The sequence below is a fragment of the Sparus aurata genome, chromosome 19 (genome assembly GCF_900880675.1).
Source record: "Sparus aurata chromosome 19, fSpaAur1.1, whole genome shotgun sequence".
In the NCBI taxonomy this organism is placed as follows: domain Eukaryota; kingdom Metazoa; phylum Chordata; class Actinopteri; order Spariformes; family Sparidae; genus Sparus; species Sparus aurata.
The window spans coordinates 9,326,290-9,349,779 of NC_044205.1; the positions used below are offsets into that span (position 1 = coordinate 9,326,290).

At 42.5% G+C, this 23,490-nt stretch overlaps 1 protein-coding gene across 1 annotated transcript in view; it reads right to left on the bottom strand.

Annotated features, from left to right (window-relative positions):
• The window catches only part of LOC115570419 (partitioning defective 3 homolog), a 350,543-nt gene that overhangs the window by 123,636 nt on the left and 203,417 nt on the right, over positions 1-23,490 (bottom strand). Inside the window, exons 15-16 of the mRNA XM_030399018.1 lie at positions 17,130-17,274; positions 5,210-5,396 (exon numbers count right to left, since the gene is read on the bottom strand). Coding sequence (XP_030254878.1) covers positions 5,210-5,396; positions 17,130-17,274 — 332 coding nt within the window. The remainder of the gene's footprint in view (positions 1-5,209; positions 5,397-17,129; positions 17,275-23,490) is intronic.

A 23,490-nucleotide genomic window follows, 5' to 3' on the forward strand; every position in this document is an offset into this window, starting at 1 on the left:
ATGAAAGCATTCGATAACACAAACACAAACTAACCCTTACACTGGACCTAGAGGTTAGGATATAACATATTACATACAAGGAGTTTTTCAACATTAGCAGAGTTTGGGACTTTGACAATGAGTGCAATGTCAAAAATCCCTTAAATGATTAATATTCATTGTTAACACCATCACTTAATCATTGGTATATCCAAGAACCTATGGGCTTCCATTAGACAGTCATATAATCAAATCAATCATAAAAATAACATCTAATTGCACAAATTACACCGTATTCATCACATCACAAGTGGCCATTAGCTGATTTTAACTCCACGCTGATTTCAACTCCACGTGCCATCTTTCCTCCTGCCAGTGAAATTAAAACTGAATTCAGGTGGTATACAGGCCAGTAAGATAACAGTGGTTGGAATGGTAATAGCAGCCTGTGCGCCACAGGCTAGCTGGTATGAGTTAGTTCCTGGCTCTCAGTGATGCTGTTTGAGTAACGCTTCCTAAACTTCAGATTGATGAGCGTGCTGCAAACACCCCTTAGCTTTTTTTATTTCTGCACTTCAGTGCCAACTTAGAACACACTATACTCTCACCACCTACTCTCGCATAAATTAGGAGACTGAGTGTTCACTGAACTTAGGAAAATGCTGCAGTGCAAAGACAAGGTGTGCTTAAGGCAAAAAACTGGCTTAGCTCAATTAGACCAGAGAGGGGGTTCTCTAGGGCTGTTTAAATAATTTGAAAATTAACTTTCCTTTTTTCCTTTCAAGTGCTTGTGATTGCGTTATTGTGTTGTTGTCACAGTATAGAAGAAAAATGGCAAATTTGAAGGTGAACACATATCTTGTTTTTCTACCTATCCGGACACAATGGCCGGCTTTCACCTCATAACCAGCTGAATGCCACATGAAGTAATATGCAATAACATATTTCTTCACTTTAAATAGTCTCAAACCAACCAAATAGGCTGCATGGAACAATGGAAACTGAGCTTGTTGCAAGTTTAAATATCCTCCATTGATAATTGATAATCTTGTTGTTGTTCCGCTTTAAACATACTAAAAGGGGCCGCACAAAATAAAAGTTTCTTGTGGTAGCCTTAATATCATTTTCGTGCAAAGAATAACTATAGAAGGCACACAGTTAGCTGTCAGCTGTTTTTATAAACATTAATAGGCGCCTGCACAAAAGTAGTTGTGGAGGTGCATGTATCACGGACAAGCCCCTTTAACCAGCTTAATGAGGAGGAAAATACTGTGGGTTCAGAGTAAAAAAGCACAAGTAAGCAGAGCTGTCGGGAGGAGACTTCAAAGTCAAGTTGCTTTGCTTCAGCACTCTGTAGGTAAGAGGTTCACACTCCCTGTGGTGCTCTTACAAACTTCTCCTGAGCGAGGGACTTTGTGTTTTGTCTTGTTTGGATGTTACATTGTAAGGCAAGCTTGCAAATACTTCCGAAAGCTGTTATTTTTGCTTCTGAAAGCCAAAGTTGGTGACATCTCGCTGAGGATTGGATCAACTACCAAAGGGGGGCATTATATAAAAGGGAAATATTTATACAGGCAGGTATACTGGTGCAGTGAAGTGGATGAGAATGTAGGCTTACAGCGGCTGTAGGAGAGCTGATCTGATTCACTATCACTGAGCATCTTTAAATGATATGATCTCAGACTTGTGAGATCTTTATTTTCAACTGATTGTAAAAGACAACAGGTTTATTTTGTGCACGCTAACCATGTAAAAAAAAGAAAAGTCGTGGACAGTTGGAGGGAATAAACACACGCTGAAGTGCTCTTTATCAACTGGTGGGGTGAAAACCAGGTGGAGAGCAGAAACATTCCTTCTACATCTCAGATGAAGCTGCTCGTATTAGGAGTTGCCCTGAACGTACGCTGATTTGTGTTTCTGACACCGCTCCACATTCCAGTCCTGAGAGAAAACCCTTTCATCTTCTAATTTATCCAGATTATTCTGCAAAGCTCACACGAACCAATGCTCGTTATCTGTTTTACTGTAAATCATTTAGACGCGGCCCTTCCTGTTTGGCTTTGGATTCAGACTAATGAAGGGGGAGACAGACACCGCAAAGGGAATTATGTGGCGGGTCAGGACCCAATGCTCGGATGAACTTGGCGCAGATATGCAAAGTAATAACTTACGACCTTTATTTATCCTGTGCAACCTGACAGAAGACATATGCTGGTTTCCATCACCTCCCTGAGACACACTCACACACCCTTTACCCAGCACACATCCTGGACATAACCAGTGCAAACGCAGCCTTCTACAGCCGGCTGGATTAACTGCACCATCTTGAACTAACTTCAATTCAAGCTACTATCACCGAGCTCAAAACTACCACCTCTGAGCCGGTGCGAGTATTAATGATACTAATAAAACAGTCTGTAATACAGCAGCAACAAATAAAAGCTCATATTACTGTACAATACCATTTTAACAGAGGTCTAAAAGCATGGGGTTGTAATATTTACAGCCCGTTTTATGTTCATTTCAGGCCTGTAAAGCTGATGTGGTGCAACAAAGATTCATAACAACAGGACGGCTCTCAGTACCTGAGAGGGAAAGCAAGAGAGGCCTACGTCTTCACATAGCACACACACACACACACACACACACACACACACAGAACACGCGCCTGCTAGATATTGACTAGGGATGTGAGGAGGAAAAAAAGTAGGTCAATTTATGTGTCTTGTGTGAGATGGGATTTCTGCCTCTGAAACAACCATTTATACTGGGGGTCTACACACGGCCACATCCTAACACGTGGGGTAACATTCAGCAGAAATCTGGTGAGAAGACTGAAACCAGCGGAGAGATGAGAATGCATGTTCACAAAATTCTGCAAGAGGGAAAATGAAGAAGAGGGAAAAAAAGGGCGAGCATATCACAAACAGGGAGGGTCCTTTTAATTGATTTTTGTTTACATCAGTCATTACTTACCTTATAATAACCACTACCAGATGCCTAAATGACCTTCTGATTACCCCTACATTAATAGAGTGAAGTAAGCCAGGATTAAATTAATTTCACAAGCAACTGACTTGCTATTCCGTGTGAACAAAGTCACATCCAAGAAGAAATAAATTAATACAAGGCAATTAAAGGAGAAGAGAAAGAGGAAATAAGAGGTTATTAAATTCCAGTGAGCGAGAAAAAGGAGAGGAAGAGAAAAGAGCCTGAATTAAGACGTTTTTTTTTGCAAGCTAACCTGCCACTTTTGTGCTCTGTGTATGCGCTGTACGTGTATAGCCATGGCCTCGGTATGGCCCCGCCCTCATGGCGAAGAAAAGGCTGAATAATAGTGGGGGCCAGGGGTGAGACTTTCATAGCTCTGCACAATACATATTCAATACGTACAGGGCCCTGGCTGAGCTGTTGCAAGAGCAAAATTAAAAAGTTACAGTTCCAATACATTGGAGTCTGGCTGACCCACATCCCCTGCTGGCTCAGTACGCCTGTTACGCTGTGTGCGTGTGTGTGTGTGTGTGTGTTGAAGGATGTTGGGGGCACTTGAAAAGGGAAATGAGAAACAGTTAAAGTCAGTCAGAATGGGTATACACACTTGGTGCATTTAAGCAGCTGTTAGCATTTGAGTAAAAGAGAATGTGTGCCCGATGTGTGTGTGTGTGTGTGTGTGTGTGTGTGTGTGTGTGTGACTATGAGGACATGAATTATTCACAATAACCCTAGGCAGTGGTATATAGCACACTTCTGCCTTGTGTGCACACGTCATGCACGTGTATGTGGCTGCGTGTGTGCAAATGCAGTGAGGTAGTCTGAGTGCTATTCAACCATATGCTGTGGACCTAATCCACTATGACAAACCTCTGACATCACATGAACAACGGGCATCCTGAGCAAATCTACTCATTCATAATAAATGAGAGGGAGAGGGGGCGGGGAGTAGCGTGTCTCTAGGGAAAAAAATATAAAAATACTAAAAAAAGAAATAAATCATGCATCGCTATACTTGGCAACCAGCATTTCACCTTCATAGAGAAAAAAAAAGATATTTTGTAGTCCACCATTATACATGTGACCTCAACTGGCCAATCAGAGGAAAGAATAACAATCCTCATAAAATGACAAAACCACTCACTTATGAATAGAAAAAGGTATTCTGAAAGTAAGAAACAACCTCCATTTAGTGGAAAAGCAGCAGTGCTCAGAGGAGAACAAGGACATGATTGGATGGCTTGTCTTTACATTTTCTGTACCTGAACTCTGCAATCATAAAATAAATGCCATACGTAATTTCAGAGTGAATGATTATAGCTTTAACATCCTGTGCTAAAAGGAAGCCTTTGGAGATGATAAAAGAAAGAAAAAAAGACCATCGCATTTTAAAACATCAGCACAGCAGCACAAATCTCCCCGGGTCTGTGGAGGTTTTCTCTGCTAAACCGGCCGAGTCTCTAAAGAGACTCTCTTCCAAAAGGTTGATGAGTCCTGGCTTCATATTTTATTACGAGGCTGCTTCAGTTGGGACAGAGTGGGGTGCTGAAATCCCATAGGCGTTTGCGGTTGGAGATGTGGGGTACTGCATGAGACCCTGGGATTTCTCTTTTTTTTTTTACTCATGGTCTGCCTGGTCCTGGGTCATCCATTATTCAACACACACACATACAATCACACCCACATGGTCTTACACAACTGCATATTTACCCAAAAGCTGCCCACATTTCGGCACTCTAAATGCAGCACTGATGCAAAATGCATTACTTTTCCATAACAGACTTAAAAATATAATTTCCTGGTTTGTTAAGGCAGACATCTGCTTCACTCCACCAAGAAAAGCCATCAGACAATGTCACCTATGTGGCCAATAATTTGCAATAACTGAAAATTAATCATTATAGTGCATTTTCCTGTAAAATTACATATCTGGATTATGTTTCACCCATTTTTGCAAAATATTAAACTAGACATCTGATTTTCTGGTTCGTCCATCGGTTTGGAAAAAACACTTTTCTCACCAACCAGTCCAGACATATATTCAATAAACAGCAGGAACCCTCACATATATATATATATATATATATATGTATATATATATATATATATATATATATATATATATATATATATATATATAAATAAATAAATAACCATCCTGCTTCCCTCCACACAGGGCTAGTTTGAAGTTCATCAAGCCATAGATAATTCAGCCCACACAAAAAGACTCGCTGCTCACCATTCGTTCTGACTGGGCAGCTCATGGATCCAGGGCACCGGGGGGTCTCCCACGAAGCCCATGTCATCGTGGGAACTGTTGGAGGATTGGTCGGAGAGGTGGGCAGGAAGCAGGGGCGGCCTATCGTCTTCGATCATCACTATGTCATCCTGTGGCATGTTCACAGTCGGAGAGAGATGGTAGTTACCTGAAACCAGAGATACCAGAGATTAGACCGCACGCATGACCACATTTATTTGTATGAGTTGATGCAATGCCAATATGTCATTAATACCCAAGGTTGTTTATACATCCAATTAGTGTGGTCTGATAACAAGTGAGAAAAAATGTGATTTTGAAAAAAAAAAAATGTCCACATGCCGAAGCCAAGTTAACACACACGCACACACGCACATGCACGCACACACACACACACACACACACACACACCTACACATACACACACACACACACTCTCTCTCTCTCTCTCTCTCTCTCTCTCTCCTGTGTGAACACAATAATTTTTATCTTCATTTAGTAATTAACAAGATAATACTGTATACAGAGATAACTTTGGCTGAGATAATTGCACTTGATTTTCACATCAGGGCATGTCTGAAGGACACCCAACAATTCTCAAAATGGGTAAATAACAGCGCTTATCAGGTGTAATTTGGCAATGCTCCACGCATACAAATACATTTCATGACCAGACAATATTCGCTAAACTGCAGCAGGCTCTGTACACTAATGAAAACACACGAAATTGATTAGAATGACTGGACAAAGTAACGATCCAGACACACAAAACGATAGCCTCCTTTAAACTACAATGTCACCATCAAAAAGTTCTAGACCTGACTAGTTTTATCCATTCCCCTTCACTCTACTCCAAGGACAAATATGAGCAGAAGAAGAGCTCCCCTGATCTGTATTCTGTCCTGGCTGACCATCCCCGCTGAGGACTTTTTTGAATCGCTCCTTTGCTGCTCCTCAGGAGTCAAAGTCAATGGGGAATGTGCTGCCATTGCCGGCACTCAGCTCCAAGGGCAGAGGGAGGATTGTTCAGCGGCATGAGAAGTGGCATTACAATACAGGGGTGCAAGATTCACTCATACCAGTGCATGACTTGAGTACGGAGGTAGACGCATTAAAAAAAAGGTAATCAAAGTCAAGACGAATGACAGGCTCAGACTTTAATCACACACCTGCTTACCATTAGACAAAGGTTTACAGAAACGCCGGACTTCCTGGTCTTTGCTTTTGTTTCCATTATCGGAGGGCTGCTTCGCAAATCTAATAGCTTAGGAACAATTGTGTGTAATCACTAACAGCAGACAACAATATTTACCCTGGCAGGATCCCAACGTGAATCTGAGAGGCATTTAATTTTACTGGGGCCCGACGAATGATAAATGCGTAGTGTGGAAGTAAATCTGAGCAGCAATCAACGCGGCAATGAGGTGTATAGTTTAGTTATTTGCAGAGAAAAAAAAAATTAAATGAAGAAAGAAAAACAAAGACACAAAACAGCTGTGCGGGGGAGAACAGAAAACAAGGTGGGGTTCGAAAAAGCCCAGCCCAATGAACTCATAAAACAAACAGAACACCGAGCAGATACAGTGTATAGATGTGTATAGTGTTTCATATGTGCCAGGAGTCTTATCAGGGGCATGTGACAAAAGAGATTTATTACTCCACATGTGAATACACGCTCCAAACCAAAGGCTTCAAATGCAGTGAAGCAACTAGCAATAATATCACCAATATGCTAATTTACTTTGCAATCATTTATTTTAGCTTACAAGCCTGATTTTTTTATCATTATTATTTTACAAATCCAAACCTTAATTTAGGAAAGGACAAGTTGCTATATAACCTGGCTAGAAAACTTCCCCAAACAGCTGCCTCTGTACTATACATCTGTTAATTGATTCTTTTAGAAAGCCTCATCCATTTGTCTATGGACCTCTCATCTAAACCAGTTAAGATGGCTGCCAACACTGTACAGGTGAAATGAAGGCCATTTCTCACTTGGGCAGCTTGACAGAGAACCATGGGTAATTGAATTCACCCTGTACTGTAAATCAGCAAGGCGGCAGTAATGACAGCGAAAAACTCTGGGAAGTTGGACGAAGCTAGACCTATCACCTTCATAGCAGGCAGACCAAGTAGTTGAAAGTGAAATTATGGATGTGTGTCAATATTCAGTTTTGTCTTAAAATTGTTTTATTGTAAAATTCACATTTTTCTATGTTTCTCATTTGATTTCCAGTTCAACCAAAGCAATAGATGCCAGTGAAACAATACACTGTAAGTGGAGTTTTGAGTTATTGTTAGTTTGTCTAGTTTTGGTGAACGTTTCTTTTTAAAATTCCTCATCTTTAATGACATCACATGATGGTTCGAAATGCATATGGGGTGAAAAAAAGGCACACTTACTAATTCTAGATAGCAAAATTGCACCAGACATCCTCATGCAGCCCGCATGCCACGTGGAATGATGGCATTTGTTTGACTGATCTGAGCAGAAGGGTCAGCAGCATTCACCTGTGCTTCTCCACCGATCTCTCCACCTGCATCTGAGGTCCTTGTCTGTTTAATTTGTTCAGTTCAGCCTTTGTTGAGTTGTCTGTTCTGTTTAGGCATCCTGGATTTTATTTTGTTTAGAAGTTCTGCTATTGATCTGCCTCCAAGCGGTCCCTTGCGTTTCGGTCCGACTAGAGTGTACCTTATCATCTATACAGTAGCTCCAGTTTGTCCTCTGAGTACTAGCACAGCTCCTAAAGAAGCTCTCGCGTGCTTCCCAAATGATTTCCCTCCTCTGTTGTCAATGTTTCTGTTTTACAGTCAATTTAGCAGTGAGTCACAGTATCAATAAGAGGTGCTGTGCAATTGTTTTTCGCAGTGGCCATCCTGCAGTGTCCCCTATGGACAACTGTTTAACAGAAGTGTGTACATTTGTTTACAGTATATTTATGGGATATCTAAAAAAATATTCCCCCCCGTCTGATGCAACAACGTCATCACCTGAGGTCAAAGTGTAACGTTCAGGGTCAGGTTAACTCGGGGCGAGATTTAGTGGTAACAGACAAGATTCTATTTATCTCTCCAACAGCTGCTGATACAATTAAAAATAGACCCTCTTCACGGCAGACATTTTGACTTGTCTAAGCAGGAAAACCACCGGTGTGACCAACAACGTCAACAGTGGCTCTGTTCTATTCAGCGTCCAAGGAAGTCATGGCAGTGAGTGAGTCTGTCGTGCAAAGCGTCTATGGCCGACACGTCTCAATCACTCAGGACAGCATTTTACGATAGTATCCTTCATAACTGCCTGGCATCTGTTGGAACAGCAGCACAAACAGTGGCGACTAATTAAATCACGGTTGTATTATACGTCCATGCATCTCACCAGCAGCGGCCATACCATGGCATCTGAGGGGTGTCAGAGGAAGTGCCATTGATAGCAGCCACTGCCACTCTCTGAGCAAGACCTTGCTGAAGGACACTGTGTAAGGGTGTGAGAATAGACAGTCACGTATACACATACATATCGTGCTGCAACCCCTCTTTTACTTTCCCTCAGCTAGTAGGTAGAGTTACCTCCCGGTTGCATCAGCGACGCTCAGAATTTCACTACAGTAGAGGTAGTGGAGAGGACACACAGTGTGGTGGAAGTTTCCTCAAACGAAGCTTTGTAAAAGGTTTGGTGTGCGTTTCAAATACACTGCACATGGACACAACACTCTTTTTGAATTATGCAGTCCTAAAAACAATACATGACTAACAGTCACCTTCCATTCACTCATGTCAGCAGAGCATTATTACTGACACGGGACATGGTTCTAATTAGAAACTTTGCACGTTCCCCCTCTCCTAGCTTTATGAAAGATCTCCAGTCAGGACATCTTGACACAAGTGGCCAGTTCTGCAGATGAGGAGTTGTTAAAGTCATTCCACTTGTCTCTTTGCTAAGTAGCTAAAGTACACACATACTTACACGATAAATGGCTAGAGGACAGGTATAGTGAAGGCTGCGCTGATGATTTGAAAGGTGAAAATAATTAGAGAAACTGCATTACTTGCTTTTCCGAATCTGTCAGCATAGTGAGTATAGTGGGATATCTCCAACTCACCACTTGTACTTATTGTTGCATGAGGCAACTCATGACCAAAACAGCTAAACTGGGAAGATTGAGCAGATAAAAGTACAAAAGACTTGAAAAGACCGAATGAAAATGACACTTGGGGAGAGTATGTTTTTTTACCGCTTCTTGGTTCATAAAACTGGAGAGAAAAAAGGTTAAAAAACAAAAGGTAAAGTGTTGAAACAAGCGAGATCTGGAGAGGAGAGAGGACTTTTCAGCACCTCAGTGGTGTTTCTGGCACAGCGCGGTGCAGATGGAACTGCTCACTCACTGTTTTAACACACTTTGCTTTCAACAGCTCCACACAGTCGGTGACGAGGGGAAAAAAGGGGGCAGGTGACTGAACCATCAGAGACACCTCTCTACCAGCCAGCCAGACTGACAGACAGACAGTGGCGGAGCTCAAACTAGCTGATGACTAAGGCAGATGAAAGTCAAGGTCGTTCATTATGGAGAGACGATTGTTAATGTAAACAAGTGCTGAAAAAAATGAGGGAACACATTCTCATCTCTGTTTTTGTATCTATTTTGTTATCGTTTCACTCAGGGAAGGTCGTCTGAGCTTCTTGTTGAAACACTTCTTAGCGGTTGCTCTGCCTAATGGCACCACAGCAAAACAACCACAGGCATCTAAACCTGAGCACTATGAATGCAATTACTGTTTTCACCAAACCCCAGAACTGCTATCTTGGCCAGAATCGAAAAGCTGTTATTCAGTCTGTGATGACCTCGGCGATCCTCAAAACACTGGGGCCTTTCATGCACTCAGTTAGCGGAATAAAAGCAAGAAAAGAAAAGAAAAGAAAGAGAAAAAAAAAAAGTATATCAAGACGGCATCGCACATGAATCAGCAGTCATGCACATATCTTCGAGACATGTATGCGAGGTCACATGGGAATAGATAATACTCAAATTATGATGCTGGTTCACAGAAGCTGGTCTTACAAGTTCAGCTGAGCAAAGAGTTGGATGGCAGCGTGATTGTGCAATTGAGGCCTTTATCACACTTTAATTAAAGATAATCTCCCATGAGTTATGCTGACAAAAGCAGACACACACTTCCCAGTACCTTGGCAGCGACCGTTACATTGAACATCATGCTAAAAACAAACACACGTTGTTGGGTGGGGTTTATATAGTAATGCTATTGTAATGTGGAGGCTAAACAGAATCACAGTTAACAGCTGAAATATTGCAGTCAAGTTGATGATAGTGGCTATTCATTTTAATGTTAGAACATAAACTTTAACTGTCAGTGCAGTCCATAAACTAAATATTTTCAAGGCGGAAAAATGGAAAAAATAACAAATACTGTGCATGAATGAACTGAGCTTTACACACATAGACATTATAGTCATGGAAATTCTATCAAATAGTATCATCAGCGAAAGTCAGATGTTTTCATAACTGTACTGGGGCATACGCAGCCCTCTCGCCAGCCTGTGGAAGCTATAGCCATGATACTGAAGCAGAGATGTTCTTCCTGCCTCTGGCACAGAGTGAAGACAGAGACAGATTAGCTCTCTGGCTCAAAAGGCCACCTGGCTGCATCCATCCAAACGGATCAGAGCTCCTCTCTCCTCTTTCTCCGCCCTCTGACCAAGCGTTGCCCGCTGAAACATTGAGCTGTAAGGTGAGAGGTCACGCTAATAGCCCCACTTCATCTTCTTTCTACTACAAGATTTCCTCCATCTCTGTCCATCACACACTCACACACTTTCCTTTCCTCTCTCTTCTCTCTCTTCCTCCCCTCCCTTCAGTGACACTTTGGCCTATTGATCTGACTGCAGGAGAGATCATTTGCTGATCCGCGCTGCCACGGCTATCATGCCCATGCATGGATTGCAGCCGGTAATCATTCTAAGTACACGGTGGTAAAAACCAAAGACTTATGCTCACCGTGGGACACTGATGACCTTTTTCTAAGAGTGCCTCCACACCTGTAGTTCATTTCATTTTGTCCAGACCAAGAGCAACAGTGTTGCATTTCAGTTCTGGTTATGTTCATGTTGGGAAGTCCAATGGTGACTGAGAGCAGGTCATGCGGAACTTCAATGCATATAATGTGTAAAATTGTGTCCTCTGGTGTCACAAAAAGCTCACAAAGAAATAAGCCTATTAGATTGCATGATATTAATAATGACAAACAGGTGGATACGACAAACAAAAGAGTATTGGTATTATTGCAGAGGGTATCAATGTGGGATCACTGTGTCACACACTTTTGAAGGGATAGGATGAAGTACACAGAGGCTACAAGCACAACAAGACACTAATATTGCTTCCTGAACAGTTCATAACCAGTAGATGTTTTTTTTTTTTTCTTGAGACTTTAGCTTTTTAAATCATGCTATAATCAAATTATTCCTGTCATATAATATAATTGGTCTGGCTGCTTTCACACTACAGACCTGCCTTTCAAGAGGTCCCAGCCCATCTGTTTGGCCTTTTACACCAGCGCAAATGAACTGAAGTAAATGGAGTTCTTTTTAATTTTGGTGTTTTGAGCAGTGTATTTCCGTGAAAAAAATATGTAAGCAGAACAAAATTAGAAGAATAAAGAATAATAATAAAAGTAGACTCAAGAATAAAGTTAGACTCTGAGAAACTGTAACTCTATGGGGTATAGTTATACTAATTAAAGCTATTGTGCTGCGTGTCAAGGCAACGTGAAGGTCTGGAACATTTTAAACCAAATACCTGATGTTTTATGTGGTAAACCTCATTCAGACCAGACACATCCCACTCGTCTGTTCTATCTGCTCTGCGCGTCTTCCAGAAACAAACTCCAATGTATCACATCACAATATTACATGAATTCAGTTTATATGCAGCGCTGTCGACCTGCACACCCACGCAGGTGTTTTCATTTACTTTGCTTAATTAGACTTCTGCTCAGGTTGAACTACTGCCAAGTTATACAGTACTTGGATTATGCGAGGTCACCAAACTCCATGGACCAATAAGAATGATGGAGAGTTTTCTTAGCCTAGCAGGTCAGATAGATAAAATCAAGCACAGTCTGTGCACACCTACACAGTCTAGGAAGAGGTTTAATTAGGAAGATACACCTGTGTGGTTGAACCATAAGGTTGTAAATAGAAATGATGTTCTTACATAACTGTGTCTTATTATTCTAACTGCATTTTACCCTCATGCCAAGGGCTAATGGAATTTATACTCTAATCTAATTGATATATTTTTTTATACTTAATATTCCATGCCCAGCACTTGGAAAATATTTATCATCAACATATCGATCTTGATGAAACATATTAAATAAAATATATTATTCGGTTTGAGTCTTCATTAATGTCATTATTAACACATTTCTGTGTGAATGTGAATTAAAATTGCATCACAATTTACATAGTTGTTATTGCAAATTTACAGGTGTTGCAAAAGTTTCAAAACAATACGTGAAAGAAAAATGTGGCAAATACGCCTCTGCTTGGTCAGATGACCGCAGTGATTAACTGCAGTATAGTACAGCAAGGAAAGTCCCTGGCTAACACCGTGTCTGTCATTTTCTCACTGACTCATGCTAATAGCACTGCGAAGTCTGAACACCAAATTAACGGGGGGGGGGGGGGGGGGTCACTCTGCCTCATCTCCTGCACTGATGGTTGAGCATATAGATCGGATGAGTCAGCAGACTGTGAAATGCTAGAAGTTGAGGGTAAAGCGCGGCCAAGTCCGGGGAAGACTATCCCACTTTAACGCCAATAAGTAAAACTATTGTGTCTGCGAATACTCAGAGACTGGTGTCTTCACATTAGTCTCTGTGTGGGTGTGTTTGTGTGTGTGTTTGTGCTTGTACTTTCCACCTTCTAATGAATAAATGTCCTTGTTATGATCGAAAAATCATCCAAAGTGACAAAACTTTGCTGTTCCACACTTCTTTCAGTGACTCACTCTACAGTATTTTGCACTGTCACCTGCACTGCACACATTACATCCTGTGAACACCTACTTTCCTGTGTGATAACAGCGAGAGTCCGCTTTCCTGGTTCCCACCTCCGGCCCAGCCCCACCCCTCTGTCGCTCCTGTGCCTGTGCTGTATGTGCATCCTGACTGAGGCACTCTGCCAAACAGCCTTATACACAGAAAGCGTTGGTCCGCGGGCCTCAATTTTCACCCCAGCATGTGGACGCGCACCCAGTGGCACTTTTCAATTAGACAGACCGGAAGGTGAAGCCGGGCGTGATCCCGACGACCTTTGTGTCAAACCCTGACTGTCACTGTCACACTGTGAGCATGTAGGAGATTTTACTCTGTTCCATATTTTCTTCTATTTAATTCACCTTTTCATCTTTTGTTCCTTTCTGTTTTTCTAACGCTGGGAATTCATCTCTGCCAATTCTTGATCCTTCCTCCCCCGAAGGACAAAAGCAAGGTGGGGACGGGAGGAAATCAGGAGAGGAAAAAGAAAAGTGCCAGAAACTCATTTTATGTGTGCAGGGAGTCAAGCAGAACGCGTTGTATCTTCACCACCTGCTAGCTGTGGATTCAGCCTCTGGCCATGATGCTCAGTGCATACGGTGTGTGTGCATGTGTGAAGCTAAATCTGACAATATCACAGCATCTGAGCATTGCTGAGGCAAATAGGGAATAGGATTATCTCTGACTATTGATTAACACACACACACACACACACACGCATGCTGAATGACAGCCTGAAACAATTCAGGAAAGATAGAAGTAAAAAGCCCTTACAATCAATATGATGGCACATACCAGCTTTATAGCACCTCTCCCTGTGTCACTTTGTGCTTTTTCTTTGCTGCAATGCCAATTATAATTCCTATATGTCTTTCTATAGAACCTTTCCCCGTGGAGAACAAGACCTACTGCTACTGTTTCAGAGGAAAGTCAGCTAGCTACCTGTGACTGCTGGAAGTGACGATCCAGTTTACGATCGATACCTGGGTGAGGTAAGCTAAGGCATCCATAGGACATAGTAGCTAGTTGCCAAAAAAAAGAGAGCGCAGCAATAACACTCATGGGTTGGCAGAAATATGGAGTCTGAAATTTCACTGTATTGACTTGCTGCCATCTGCAATGACTCGCAATCAAAGTCAGATCTTAATTCTTGTGGCGCAAAACCATCCCGTCCCATTTACCTCGGTGCCGTAGTCCACTTACAGCAGCACAGGCCATATAATGGAGCCGAGGAGCAGAGGAGAGGGTCTGATTCGGTTAGGGAGTTCCTATGCTGGCTCTTAAGATGTAGAATCCCTTAGTTTTTTGTCAGTAATCACTATTTACTCTGAGGAAAAATGTATGGCTGACATCAGTGGAAACTGTGCTTAACCTGATGGAGGGGTCTCACGTGAGTGCGCTACTGTGTGTGTGTGCGTGCGTGCATCTGCGATATGCCTATGGAGTCTGCAATAGCACCAACTCCACATGTCTGGCCTTCATGATTCAGTAATTTAGCAGGTCTAGATACACTCAACATCGAGCTGTCAGTCAAGCCCTGGCGGCTGTGTGCTTCCTGACCTTGCCGAGCCGATCTCAGCATCTGTCCTCTAACCACAACTGTCACATTTCACACACAAGGCAATACGTCTGAGCCCATCCGATAGAACACATAGAAGAAGACAGAGAGTGGAAACAGCTACTGTCTGTCTGGCCTGCAGATATTTACTATCCGCACGGAAAAATGCATTTTAGTGTCTTACTAAGTGATGAGGCTTTTTTTGTTGTAGTCTTATAATGTGTCAATTTCTGCTTATATATTGCCTTATCCCAGACTGAAGTGGGTAAATGCAGTACACTGACATTTTGGTTAAATTCAGAAATGGAAAGGGGAAAAAAACAAACAATGCACATGTGAGATGAATATCATGAATACTGATGCTGTTTGCTTTCAAAGTCAATTTTGTGACATTTGATCAAGGTTAACCACATCTCAGTTCTATGTAGTCTGTGAGATGCAAGGTCATTGCCACTTGCTTGTGGACACATGGAGGACGGAAAGCCAGCACTGTCTTTTTTTCCAATACACTAACTGTGCTCGAATGCATTCTAAGGACGAAACAAAATACAACGCTTGCATCAGTAAATTGAGGTGTCCACGGGAGAAAAAGCGGATCAGATATGCAGAAATTGTAGAAACAACAAATTGGACTGACCAAATTCCTTCATCTACTTCGCAGATGCTGCATTTTACCTCATAAATCTAAACTTGACTCTGACTGCAGCAGAAATCTAAACAGAAGTGTGTCAGTTTAAAAAGTTGAAGACCTGTCACATAATGTAGGCATGGGTTAATGAGGGCACGAGTCAGAGACAGCCTCGAGACAGGGAAGAAAGGAACTGACATTTTTTTTTTTTTTTTTTGCCGCGAGACAAGCCGAGTCAAAGATCTGAGACTCCGGGACTCCGCCGAGCTTCGGCTGTGATAAGTTGCTGCTTTAGCACCCACTCCACCCCCACCCCTAAAACTTTTCCACTTGGCTCATTTGACTCCCGCTCCGCAGGATGAGATGAGTGCTGGGTGCCCTTGAAGTTTCAATGGCAAGAAACTTTTCCATCAGTGCGCCCGCAGTTGCCGCTTATGATCACAGTAGCGTTCTGAAATGCCTGCATCGGAGAAGCCAGTTGAATAAATAAGCCAAACTGAGAGGAAAACCCACCCATTTTCAGAACATTATTATTTGGGGTGGAGGAAAGAGACACAACGAGAGACTGAACATGAGATGGGGAGAGAGAGAAGACAGAGGGGGAGAGAGAGTGTCAGGGGCAAGCCCTATTGATCTGGAGGCTTAATTAACCATCAGATGCCTCTGACACAGCCTCTGATCTTCTGTGATCAGTGGCAGAGTGGCACCGCTCAGGGGGAGATGGTGGGGAGGGAATAGGAGAGAAACAGGAGAGCGGATGGGGAGAAGGGCAGAGAGGGAGAAACTGTAGATCGTTGACGGATTACAAATTCACTCCATCTGAGCAGAGGAGGATGGAGGGGTGATGGGGCGGGAGCCGAAAGAGTCGACGACGAGGAGGGGGTTTATCAGTGGAGAGAGAAACGAGGTGAAAGGAGAAACACAACGGGGGAAACCGGGGTAAGACAGAGAGAAATCAGATACTGACGACAAAAGAAGAAAGGATGGAGAGAAAACAATCGAATGCGGATGGGAAAGAAGATTTCAAAATGAACAAAAACCCGCTGTGTGCGTGGATACATGTGACTGCACCGCATTCCCCCCCACGAACACGCCTTCCCCTACACTGGTGCAATCACCTTCGCCTTCTGTCTGTATGCATATGTGAAATGTCTGTCGATGCTGAGATGACAGCAGCGACTGGCAGAGGATTGAATTGCCAATTCTAATACACCTGAAGAGATGAGATCTTAGCCCACTGATGTCAGCTGGGTAGAATGGGAATTGACCCGAGTGAAGTCAGTCAGGAGCGGAGTGAAGGCAGGGAGGATTGTGGATGACGTTAATCCCTGAGAGGTTTGAACGGTGTCTGGGTGTACCTTGGGATGCAGGGCGATGAAGGGGGGGGATGAGGCTTTGAAGGTGATGAGGAGACACTTCAGAAAAGGGGCGGGGTGGATGTTAAAATTGATCACGGAATGTCAATATACAGACAGCAGCAATTCAAGGGAAAAGTATATCCAATGAGCATGAGGTTAGCAGGTCAACCACACTTCCTATCAATGTGAATGGGGAGTGACCGGCCGAAAGAAATCCAATTTGTGGTGTCACTTTGTCTAAAAGAAAGAGACACCAAGGTGCTGAAAGGGAGAGTAAAAGAACCTCAGCGATGTTCGACTCACCAATGCGTCCGGTCATATTAGGCAGCGATGTGGAGCTGTTGTCCAAGCCTTCAATGGTTTCATACAGGGAGTGGGAAATCCGCCGCTCATGGTTGTCCAGTAGAGAGTTCACAGGATGGTCTAATGCCGGAGGGCTGCCAGGGGCCTACAGAGACGGGGAAAGAGATAAAGGTAGGAACGGGGCTTACAAATAGGTACAGTGCCACTTCAATTTTCCATTTAGTAAATAATAAATTGTATATTAATTATTTCCCTTAAAGGGCCAATTACTTTTTTCCCCCACAAACATTTAAATCAAAGTCATGTTTTTAAGTGAAAGGTTTGAATAAAAAAAATAAAAAAATAAACATCTGTTTCTGTGTTTCTCAACTGTGCATATCTCCACAGCACTGTGTCAGTGATGGATGCACCAATTCTCATTCTGGTACAGACTACTCTACTGCCATTAAATGAAAAGATACTGCTACCATCCTTCTTTAACAACTACTACCAGTCACATTAACATTTCACAGCATTATCCTGAAGTACAAACATTAATAAGTTAATTAACAACTAATAACTTCATTAATAACCCTATCCCCAATTCAGACTAATAGAAAATTACCGTCATTACTCTTGATCTACTCACAGGAATACATTGGACAATGTATTGTGCATGTCATAAAATAATCGGTAATCTTAAGTGAGCGTATTATGACAGAATCACACAAACTGTAAAAATAAAAGTTACATTCATGCACAAGTGAAGAAATAGACCTGCATAAAATGGCCCCCAATGTGACGCTGTCAATACTCCAGAAACATGGAATCAGGCTTCAATGTCGATCTCGGCTTACATCGGTATTTTCTGGTTCAGCAGTGTGAAACGGCTCCTGTAGAAGTCAGAGCTGGATAGAGCTCCATGGATTTCTCATAGGCCAATAGACAGCTGCCTCTAACAATGATCCCCAGTAAATGGACCAGTGACATTTGCCATGTGGTCGATACGCCGCACTGCTGGTTATTGAGCCCACTGTACACTCAGTGCATGTGTCAGTCTTGACAGGGGACACAGTTAGCGGTTAGGCTTTGGGTCTGGGACCACTGGGCCCAGATACTGTGTCCAGTCTGCAGCAGCCAATAGTCTTTCAAATGTGGTATTTTTAGACAATGAAGCTACCACTGTTAGAGTAAGGAAGTAGAGTGGGGAAAAATCTCACATCCGCGTGCAGAGAGTGGCCTTATTTCCCACAATGCTTCATAGCAGCCTGTGGGTTGCCGCAGGAATGCACTGAACTCCCTGTACAGGACCTATTACAGATAGCTCCCTTACAGCTAGATAGTCTGCACAGTTCAACTCTGTACCTCAAGCATGCTTTAAACCAGAAGGCCCTGGCTAATATTGATGTCTCACAACACTCTGCTGGCTCCCGGCCGAGAGTAAAAGATCAGACAACAACTGCAGCAGAAGGACAAGGGAGCAGGAGGAAGAGGAGGAGAGAAAATGAAGAGGAGGTGGTGGGGAGTATTTGGTAAATAAATGGAAGGAATAACGAGAAAAAAGGGGGATCGCGGGTGCTGCCAAGTCGCCTTCTCGTGGGAGTAGCGTGTCCTGGGAGATGCATACCAGGGCAGAGGGACTTATCGGCTATTTAATATAAATGAGAGGTTTAATGAGGTTGAGAGTGCAGGACTTTATCGCAACAGGGAATTGATAAGAGCGGGTTGTGAGGAGACGAAGAAGCAGTGTGTGTGTGTGTGTGTGTGTGTGTGTGTGTGTGTGTGTGTGAGAGAGAGAGAGTGTGTGTGTGTGAAAATGGAGGCTAGGTCAACGCAATTACAATCAGAGCCAAGGCCACTGCGAGCCTTATAATAAAAAGCATGTCCCCGGATGATTCAGACTCAATAGGGTTCAAATTGTCGAAATGAAGATTTATTTTACTCGCTTTCTCTCTCTTTTACTCAACCCCTCTCTGCACATTTTAATCTGGTTCAGATCTGGAGACTTGTCAGTTGTCGTGAGCAGGGAAGAAGTAAGATGGAGGGTTTTAGGGAGGAGGTAGGGAAATGAGTGGACGCGGTGAAACAGAGAGCAAGCAGCTGAGAACCGAATGATATCAAAAGTATGTATAGAATGTGTCAAGAGGAATGGATCTCAGAAAGACAACACTGCCACTGTCTCTATATATCCCTCAGAGCTGAACAGGCTCATTTTAAAAGTATTCATTGGCTTCTACGGCAAATAGACTTTGGAATCAAGTTGACACAGAGGCAAAATGGTAGCAATTTAATTTTTGTGTATCCAGTATTAATTAAGTTTGCTTCCCTGCATGCTAATGCTTTAGCACACTTTGCATGTTTGCTGACTTGTGAAGGTTTACTGACTACTGCATGACAAGCTGGTTCATTTTGTGCAAAATCTGCACCCTCTGCTGTCGCCTCATATTATTATCACTATTATTATTATTATCATTATTATTAATATTATTATTACTGTTAGTAGTAGTAGTAGTAGTAGTTGCAGTAGGAAATATCTTGTGACGAAACGAGACAGGGGCATTTTACGGCAGAGGTAGTATTTTGATAAAATAAGGAAATTGGAGAGTTAACACGAGTATCAATCATCACAATTTGCAAAAAAGAAATGTGCCAAAATATCAACAAACTAGAATTACCGCCTCACAGTTGTAAGTCTCCACCAAGCAGTTTGAAGACATTCAATTTAAAGACTATTTTTACAGCGGAGTACAGAGGACTGATACAGAGCCTTGTCAAATGGGGGAATGACAATCACCAGAAGCTCAATGTCAGTATATCATATCAAACCACTGACTGCAGCGCTTCAAATATAGATGTTGCAAGGTGAGCAGTCAAGATTATTGTCACCAAGTCAGTATTTGCCAAAATGTGAAATATTGTTCCGGAGTTATGGAGTTATATGACTAACGGCTAAGCCATCAGCCGTTATGATGTCACAGTGAAGTTGCCTTTTTACCTTTTGGATATAAACTGTCATGAATTAATTATTTCATCTTATTACACATTAGTGTGAACATGTTGCCATATTTAGCATGTGAATTCTCAAGTTATTGCCAAAAACTTGTTTTGTGAGGTCAAAGTGACCTTGACCTTTGACCACCAAATTCTAAATTAGCTCATCGCTGAGACCAAGTGATAGTTTGGGCCAAATTTGAAGAAATTCCTTTCAGGTGTCCCGGAGATATCGAAAGGGATGAATGGAAGGACAGCCAGAAAACATAATGCCACCAGCACCAGTCGTCATAGGTATAATACAAATCATGATCTTTAAGGTATCGCAGCATTAACAAGAGCAGAAGCACTTTGGTCAAGGCTCTTATTGTGTATGTCTTTCAGATTATCAGTGCCTTTGTTGGGATTTTTGGGCTTTCTTACCAGCGGTTCTCATCACTTTATCATGTGTTTAATCCGTCTTAATCTAGTCATTTTCAGAGTGGATTATCTTGTTGACTGAGGGAGAGGGCCGAGCACTGATATTCACACTGAGCCCAGTCAAGATCATCTGCTGCTCAGTTCCCACTGGACTTCCTGAGCATGCCTGTGTGTTTGTGTTCAAGGTAATGCTTTTGTTTGTCTATAGCCTCATTCAAACTGCCCTTTCAGCGCGGGAATCATGCGCTGATATTCCGCCTCGCAACAGTGATGTGGTGACTGGTAGTGTCTTTGGCAACTTATATGAGGAAAAAAATACTGCATCCATACATGGACAAAACCTATGTCATCCTGTACATCCTACCGACTCTCTGTCACATTTCTGCCCGAAAAACAGACGGTTCCTGCAGTTGAATGGCAGTGATAATGCGACGTGATTTAGAGCAAAAAAACTTGGCTCAGTGTGAACACACAAAGGCAGCGTAAAGGTGAGCCTTAATTGCGGTGATACTGCGGAGTCTCTGTGTGAAAAGGGCTACATAAACACAGACGCACATGCACATGAATACATGTATGCACTCACACACTCGGATGCTTCCCTCACGCATAATCCCTTTTCACACAAAGACATTACAGAGCAATTATCACTGCAGCGAAGGCTTGCCTTGCCACCTTTGCTCACGCTGAACCAAGCATCTGCACCCACATCTGTAACTTTCACACAGACGGCAAGGCGGAGTGTGAGCGCATGATTCCCGCACTAGAAATGCAGTGCAAATGGGGCTCGTGTTTGTTTAAATGCAGACTAATGGTTAAAATGTTTTTTTTTTTCCCTGTGCGCCAGCATCTGCCCGACCTAGAGTTCTGAGAATAGTGAATGAGAAGAAGCAGTGCGTTGACAGTGCTGGTCTTGAGCTGTCAACTAAGGCTAATAATGTCTAGTCCATGGCCATTTTTTGGCCTTCTATCCTGGTCTCAGCCTGTTGCCATGGCTCTAATCCAGTCAACCTCCATCATAATGCTGTAATTACAATCCTTAAGCTGCTGCATCCTGCCCTGTGCACAACTCACCCTTCCGCTGGCTAGATACCACACTTTCATTAGCTTCTCACATCCACCTAGAGCCTCATCTAATGCCAGTGCTTCCCAAAGTGGTTGCCCAGGTCTTTTCGGAGTTCTTAAGGGAAACTTCAAATTCACAACAACCTCTTTCAGATGGGAAATAAGAAGGCTCCAGAATAGTGTGTGTGAATATCTCCTGGTCAGGTTCAGCTCCTCCATCACTGCCGTTTCTTCAACTGAAGACAATAACTGTTTTTTTTTGTACTTTTGAGATGGAAAATGTAGTTGATCTAGGCTTACACCAGACAAGAGGATTAAACATTAACGCCATCTATAGTAAAACAAACGATGAGCAGACATTAAGTATGCTTACTCACACAACTCAAAACATGAGACAGTTGTGATAGGCTGCTATTGTTGTGAATGCAACCCACGTCCACTAAAGGAAGAGGTGAAAAGCTCAACTTAATGCAAATGTACTCTGACCTGTGGATACAATGACAACCTAGCTGAAGCCTTATTTCAAATCCAATAGAAGAAGACGCTCAGGAGCTTATTGACTACTTTGCTCTTCTAGTGGAATGAGGCTCACTTCCAGCACTGACACATAATTACATTACAACAATTCTAACAGCAGAAAACAAACTGCACAAAAGGAAATAAACACCTCCCCTATGACTTAATGATTTTTGGGTTTTGTTTACCTCCCTGTTGATTAGTGGGTTCACTACCTTAGCCAGTTTGAAAGCTAATACTGCATATTGAACACTTTCTTCTTTTGTGCACTACAGACGATAACGTAGCAATGTTAAAACTTACAGTAAAGATGTCTGTAATGAGGCCATTTTGTATAAGCTACCTGTAAAATGGCTCCACTTCACCATTTGCAGCAGTTTACATGTCTCAATCACTTTCTTTCTGGTCATATGTGAAGCGATTGTAATGTGATGCGAAAAATGAGAACTTCCAGTCTCTCTTGGTTGCTAACACAAGCCTGTGGACAGTTTGTTTAAGTTGTTCAATGCTGCTCAACTGTGGAGTTTTGTGAGGGACCAGGCTCATATTTCCTGTGACAGCCCATAAGATGTGACGTTATGCATGTTCTTTCTCCACTAACGGAGAGCTATAGTAGCTAAATTTTAGAAAAAGTCATTTAAAACCTTTTCACTGAACAAGGCTTTTAACATTGTCAATTTTACTTTAACTTAAGAGAAACGTAAAACACATTAAATGTGGCCATTTTTTTCCAACCATAACCTCCACTTACATCAAACAATTAGTATTCCATCTTCTTTTTCCACTCTTCATTCAGGATCGGTATTTCTGGTGGCAATTTGTCTAGAGTTGACTGTTCAAGCTCGAGCACAGTGCAATAGTATTATATATAGCCGACAACTGAACACCACATGTGCAATGCTGCTAAGTGAAAGGAATGCGTGTAAATGTATTCACATACAAGTCTGTATGTTGCCTAACAACACTCGGGTCTTCAGGCACTAAAGAACACACTTCACCTTTGCAGTCGTCCACCATGCCCAAGCAGCCCACTCAACCACCAGATTCAATATATTATTTTCTCAATTGGTCCTATTGAGTTTCCCTTGCCGCTCCTAAATGAGTTAGTCCTCAGAGAGCTGGCTGGGAATGCGGGCCCAGCAGCGCCGGAATTGCATTTCTGCTGCTCTGTGAGCTACTTTCTTCAATTTAGTCACTGCCTCATTGCAAACTGCATTTCCCAGAGTGCACTGCTCGGTGCCCTCGCTTTATCCGCTTTCTGTGAATCTCGGTTATTTGCTATAAAAACTGGGGAGCAATCGTTCCTACATGTCATGACCTAATCAGACTTCAATCACTCCATATTAAGTCTGGGGGTGGGGGGTTGGGGGGGTGTAACAGATTTCCCTCCCTT